Source organism: Nematolebias whitei, chromosome 7, assembly GCF_014905685.2.
Source record: "Nematolebias whitei isolate Nwh7 chromosome 7, NemWhi1, whole genome shotgun sequence".
NCBI classification, from domain to species: Eukaryota; Metazoa; Chordata; class Actinopteri; order Cyprinodontiformes; family Rivulidae; genus Nematolebias; species Nematolebias whitei.
The window spans coordinates 43,360,617-43,367,521 of NC_056504.1; the positions used below are offsets into that span (position 1 = coordinate 43,360,617).

Below are 6,905 nucleotides of genomic sequence, written 5' to 3' on the forward strand. Positions count from 1 at the left end.
TTGGGGGGCAGGATGAAGGGAGGTGTCCTGCCTGATGTTGGGGGGCACGTTGTTCCACAGTTTGGGGCCCATGACTGAAAAAGCCCGATCTCCTCTGAGCTTCAGTCTTGTTTTTGGAACAGCCAAAAGCAGCTGATCGGATGATCTCAGGGCCCGAGAGGGAACGTAAGGTTCCAGAAGCTCAGAGAGGTAAAGGGGTGCGAGGCCATTTAGGCACTTGAAGGTCAACAGAAGAATTTTAAAACAATCCTCGTACGAGCCAGTGAAGGGAGGACAGGACTGGCTTCACTTCATTTAATTGTAAACCTAGTACCTGTAGTGCGTGGGTTCCTGTTGCACAATAGATGGTCAAATAAACTGTTTCTTTAGCTGTTTGACTCACAGATGGTGCAGCGGCAGAGCAGCCGACTTTAAACCCGAAGGTCCTGGGATGAACCCCAGTAGATGATGTGGAATATACCTTCGGAAAAAGACGTCATCTGTTGTAACAGTCTGCACCTGGGAGGGACCCAAATTAGACGCGCAAAAACGACTTAAAAAAGACGTCATTTAGACGTCTCCTTGCTCAGTGGGTCACTGTTAATTCTAAAGTTTTTTTTTTTTTTTTTTAAAGGTACTGAAGGTGGATTTTTTTTTTTTTTTTAGTTTTTGCCACCAGTGTTACGCTACTGTTCTGTTAATCCTTTAAATTGTGTTAAATAAAGAAGATAAATGAAAAAATTTAAGGAGTGATTTGTAAACTCTGATCCAACAGTTTCTAGGACCATGTTTCCTGCTGCACAATGGGTGGTCAAATGAACCATTTCCTTAGCTTCAGTCGCAGTTTTAAAGTACTTTTCATATGCATACCACAGAAGCAGCATTTCTAATCTATAAGTTAAATATAATAAGAGCCTATTTATGTCCGATAGACGTCGAAACTAGACGTCTTTTAGACGTCGGGAAAAGACGTCTGTATTAACATGTCCGATAGACGTCTAACGGACTTTCCGACGTCTAAAATACGTCTAATTTCGACGTCTATCGGACATGTAAATATAGATGTCTAAAAGACGTCTAGTTTCGACGTCTATCGGACATAAATAAGCTCTTATTATATTTAACTTATTTTAGTCACTTAAGAAATGCTGCTTCTGTGCTATGCATATGAAAAGTACTTTTAAACTGCGACTGAAGCTAAGGAAATAGTTCATTTGACCACCCATTGTGCAGCAGGAAACATGGTCCTAGAAACAGTTGGATCAGAGTTTAGAAACTGAAACTTCATTTTTACTTGTAGATTTGATTTTCTATATTTTATCTTGATTTATGGTTTTTATAAATAAAACCGTAATGTGTACTTTAGATGGTGTTTTTTTGTAAATAAATGTGAATTTACCCCCCCCCCCCCCCCCCCAAAAAAAATCTTTAATGCTTAATTGTTGCTGGATAAAAATACATAACTAGTATAAAAAATATATATTAATTTTGGTACCATCTGTAGCTTCAATAATAAATGAGACGTCAAAAAAAACTTTGACCATTCTAAGAAAAGCTGAATGAATCAAAAGAGTACATTTTTTACAACCATGTCTCTATAAAAAAAAACAACCTTTTTTTAGTTTGTAGCCTTAACAAATAACACTCAACTCAAAAGATGCATCACAAAATGTTTATTCTCATAGTATGAAATCAAGAAAATCTTTTTAGCTTAAATTTGTGCAGTTTGTTCAACATAAACAATGTCATTCATCTAAGCTGGACATCAAGTGCTTAGTGTGTTTAAGGCACAAAGTTTTTACTTTAACAGCAGTGCAACATCTGCAGCTCGCACTGCACTGAAAACATCATCAGTCCTTTGGTTTGGCCGAGCAGGTTTCATTTACAAATAACTTGTCTGAATACAAAAGGCTGAGGTTAAATATGGACTAAAGACTAAAGGTTTTGCCTTGCTGTGCATCGCCCCCCCCCCCCCCCCCCAGATAAAAACATTCTGAGCTGTTGGACAGCCTGCCTCTTTGCATAAAATTAAAAGATAATTCCCTTTAAAACTGATTATAAAAAGCTACCATTCATTGCTCTTATTGGAAGACGGGACAGAAAATTGTCCTGATGAAAACAATCCAGGTTGATAAACGTAACATGGTTGAGTCAGATCCTCCTTTGTTGAAACGTTTTGTCTCTTTTCCAAAAGAATTCTTCAGTCAGACTGAAGAATTCTTTCTGACCCGACTCAACCTTAAACCCGATTTATTGTCTAACGGTGCTCTTTAGGGATGATGGGGTCTCCGTACATACAGTCCTCCTCCACCGCCAGGTTGTACTTGCTGCCACTTCCTCCTTTGTAGGCGCTCGTCACGATCCTGAGCCAGCCCCTCTCACCCTGAGGAGGAGGAGGAGGAGGAGGAGGAGGAGGAGGAGGAGGAGGAGGTATCAGGCAATTTCATCAACTAAATACAGTCTTTAAGCTGCTATGCCAAAACTGACAGATTAACTCTCTTATTTGTAAAACCAGTATAACTTAACGAGATTCTTCAATTTACCAGTTAAAATGTGATAAACCTGCTTTATCGTGTCGGAGTTCGGATAATATTACGACTCATTTAGCTTCAGATTGATAATTTGACTCGGGGATCGCATGGAAGCTAACCGTACCCCTACCATTATACAAGCGGTGAACGCACCCCCGCCACTCGAAAACTGTCGGTACAAACAGCGCACGGCTCAGATGTGCGTCTGCCTCTCCCCCGTACCGACCCCCCCCCCCCCCCCCCACACACACACACACACACACACTAAAAACCCAAATAACTGTCGGTTCAGACAGCGCGCGGCTCTCTCTGTGTCCCCCAAAACTGTTGGTTTAAACAACGCGCTGCGCAGCTTAGGATGGTTCGTACCTGTGACTGACAGAATACTGGGCAGTGAGTGTTTAACAATAAAGACAGTAGAGAAGTGAGGAATACATGAAGAAGTCGAGTCTAAAAAGTAGTAGATGAACTTTATTTCTCTAATACACAACTTTCAAATAAACTCCAGCAAAGATCTGCTGCAGGAGAGATGGATCATCAATTAGTTCAGCATTACATGTATGCCAGGTTTTCATTTAATACCCCTTTTGAAATAATTTGTCTGGTGCTAAATACAGGTTTTGGGTCAAACTGAGGTATTGTTGCCATTTCTCATAGTCCGTCAAAAAAATAATAAACTTGTGTTTTATTGACAAACAACAAAGACCCAATTTTAACAGTTTACCAAGTTGTTTGTTGTGCGTTAACAAAAGTTGACTCATCCTTTAAGTTTAAGACCATTTTTTATTAATGATCCACAGGTCTGAGCTAAAAATGGTTTAACAAACAAAACTAAAACTCTTTTCTGAAAAGGATCAGGGACTGAACTGAAAATATGTGAAAAAGCAGACAAAAGGAAACTGCAGACATTTTTTTAACCGACCAGTTGGTTTAACAAAACGGCTGTTTTCATAGAAGTTAAATTTAACGGCTTCAGTGAAGGGCGTCCGTTTTCTCTGAAAAAAGTTATGGATTAAAGCGCCTGCAGTCCCATAACCGTAACGGGTTAACAGAAAAATAGCTGATCTACAGAAACAGCCAATCTGACCCATTATTCTAAAATCTCTAGAAAGCTCCAGTGATGTTCACCTAGTTTGTTTATTTTACTGACAGTTTACTGAACTTCATAGAGCTGCCACTAACATTGATTTTATTTACTGTCATCTTCTTAAGATTTAAACATTTGCCGTTTTCAGGCACGAGATGAAATTTGGCTTCAGTCAAAAGTTGCGCATTTAAAAACCAAAAAAGGGTTCACGGCTTTCCCTGAAGAGCTTCGTCTGCACAAACGAATCATTAAACCAACAGGAGATTTGCAAGAACCATAAACCCCAGGATTTGATGAAACCGACACCAGGATATCTGCCTTTGTGAGCCACAAATTTACACATTTTTACCGATAAAGGCCCCGATTGTTTCTGCGAACTCACCCATGGCTCTCCCCAGGAGTTGCGGACAACCCAGTACTCCACACCGTCCTCCACCCCCCATCCAGCCACAGACACGATGTGGTTGATGAAAGCTTCCTCCTGGTATTCAGAGTACACACCTCCTGCGTATGCATCCAGCTGGTCTGTGGCCATTATCCCACAGCTAAACAAAAACAAACAAGAGACTTTGGGTTTTGGATGCTGCTGAAGTGTAGAACTACACGAGCAGGGACCTTTGTGTAAAAATAAAATTACTGTATTCTGCATTAAAAGCCTCTTAACATGTTCTGTAAAAATCAGGGAGAATATATTTCACGGCTGCAGGGTGGACCTGGGTTCTTTGTGATGATTTTTGTGTGAAACACAAAGTAAAGCAGACACATTGTGGGAAGAGTTGCTGTACGATGACAATATAAATTAAATCAAACTGTTGCAAACCTGATTGGTCCATTGGCGTAAATCTCTGCCATCATTTTCTCTCTCCCGCTGACGGCTCCAAAATCTCCCACCTTCCACAGCGTGAAGTTCTTCACAATGTTGCACACGTCAAAAGTGGTGCAAGTGCCGCACTGATTGAAGGGCTTACACGCTTAAGGGACACACAGGACACACACGTCAGGATCACACTGGTGCAGTCATCCCTCTGCGCCTGGTGGGACATTTACCCTGGTCTTTGGCCTGATAGTTATTGCAGGTCTCATCCGGGATGCCGTGTTTGTTGGCGTACTCCCAAACGCCGCTGTGATCCCCACCGTGGCACGAACCGGCGTCTCCGCAGTCGATCACGTGCTGGACGGAGAGGTAGGCAGAGGGCCACGCTCCGTTACGCTTAATGTTGATCCGATCTGAAAGGCAAGAGTCCTCTGTGTGAAAACCGGAAGTGAAACCAACGGTACAAATATGTAGGCCCGTCATGATAACAAATTTTGCTGGGCGATGGATTGTCTCAAATTATTGCGATAAATGATATTGTTTGAAATTTGACAATAAATTAGTAATTTTTGTCAAATTTAAGAAGAAATGTTTTAATTTGTTTTGCATGTAGTACCTTATTTCGACCACCAGATGAACTGATGGATGGATAGTCAGAGAGCAGCAGCAAGAAAAATGGGAGGGAGGCCTCGACATGACATGGGCTGTCTCTCTTCGGTTCTCAAAATAGCAGACGCTCTGTGCGGTTTGAGCTCTTTAGCATAGCATTTTTCATGCAAAGCTTTTTATAAAAAAAAAAAAAATAAAATAAAAAAAAATCAGTAAACAAGTTCTCAGCTTCTTTTTGCTGAGAAAAACTTTTTACACAAAGTTCTACGGTTACAACCGTGAATTTTGGAGCTTCGACAAGATGGAGGTTTTTCCCCTGAGGTCGGCCTGTTAGCTTAGCTGCTTTAAACGATCCAAAAATGCGATTTTGGACGATTAAAATGGATTTTAAAGAGATAGGGAGGGGTCAGTGAAGAGCACAGGAGTTGAGCCTTTTGTCCTCCAGTGTCTTCAGTAGAAAGAGAGACATGAAGAAACGATAAATCCGATAAATGAAAACGAGGTTGATAATTTTCATTTATCATGTGATTAATTGATTTATCGTTTATCATGACAGGCCTACAAATATACTGCAGTATTGTGATCTTGATCACAAAGACTCGGGGTGTTTTACAGGTAAAAGAACCATGACCTGAGTCATACCTGCCATGGCGCTGGTGCTGCCATGAGCCCAGCAGGAGCCACAGTACTGGGGAATGTGCTGGTTGCGTGTCGTGCTCACGTAGTTGGTTCCATTGATGTTCCTCCAGTCCCACGACTTGGGCAGATCGGAGATGTTTAAGAACTCATGAGGTCGAGGAGTTGTCCTGTAAACGGACAGTCAGTAACACTGCTTACATCTGGGATTTTTTTTATGTTTTCTAACGCAGAATTACTGTTTGAGCTTTAGACTTGTGCTTGATTTAAATTTTAAAGCTTAAAGTTTTTTCAAAAAGGTGCAAGTTTTGTCCTCCAACATGCAGATGAATCCATAGACAGTTGGAGCATTTTCTTACTGCCATGGCTCTCTAACCCCAGACAAAAAGTGTCTACGTTCTCAGTGAACGCGTATATGAACACAAATGTGCTCGGGTTTTCTCACCCTTCTGTTTCACTTCCTTTACTTTTAAAAATGTCTCCTGAAGTCCTGAAACAAGCATTACAGGTACAGCATAGTCTGCTTCTTCAAACCTGATCAGAGTACAACAACCAGACTGAAACTAAAAAAAGCATAAAATGGTATTTTATGTCGATAAATACACAGAGAAAACAAAGTAAACTGAGCAAATATTGTAATTTCTGCATATGTAGATTTTAGTGTGTTTGTCAAACAGAAAACTACAATAAAGTTGAATAAGTAGTTTACTATCTGGCCAAGTTGCATTATTAATAATAATACGAAATTCTGCATTTTTAAATTACGACATGTTAGAGACCCTAATTAACTGTGTTGGAATCAGTCTATTAGTGTTATAAAAAATAACAAATCCTTTACTTTTTAAAATTTCAGTCAGCTTGTAATATGAATCATAATTTTTATAACCATAAAATTTACAATCATAATTTATAATCATAAAAGAGTAACTGTGCACAGTTAAAAAAAAAAAGAAAATACGTCCTTTGGACGTCGGGAAAATACGTCATATATACGTCGGAAAAATACGTCCTTTAAACGTCGGGAAAATACGTCCTTTGAACGTCGGAAAAATACGTCATATATACGTCGGAAAAATACGTCCTTTAAACGTCGGGAAAATACGTCCTTTAAACGTCGGGAAAATACGTCATATATACGTCGGAAAAATACGTCCTTTAAACGTCGGGAAAATACGTCCTTTAAACGTCGGGAAAATACGTCCTTTGAACGTCGGGAAAATACGTCATATATACGTCGGGAAAATACGTC

The 6,905-nt window shown here is 40.1% G+C and overlaps 1 protein-coding gene across 1 annotated transcript in view; it reads right to left on the reverse strand.

The window, feature by feature from the left end:
* Window positions 1-1,984: 1,984 nt before the first annotated feature.
* The window catches only part of ctsz (cathepsin Z), a 5,508-nt gene continuing 587 nt past the window's right edge, over window positions 1,985-6,905 (reverse strand). Inside the window, exons 2-6 of the mRNA XM_037679642.1 lie at window positions 5,663-5,826; window positions 4,645-4,824; window positions 4,418-4,568; window positions 3,980-4,142; window positions 1,985-2,362 (exon numbers count right to left, since the gene is read on the reverse strand). Coding sequence (XP_037535570.1) covers window positions 2,237-2,362; window positions 3,980-4,142; window positions 4,418-4,568; window positions 4,645-4,824; window positions 5,663-5,826 — 784 coding nt within the window. The 3' untranslated portion in view covers window positions 1,985-2,236. The remainder of the gene's footprint in view (window positions 2,363-3,979; window positions 4,143-4,417; window positions 4,569-4,644; window positions 4,825-5,662; window positions 5,827-6,905) is intronic.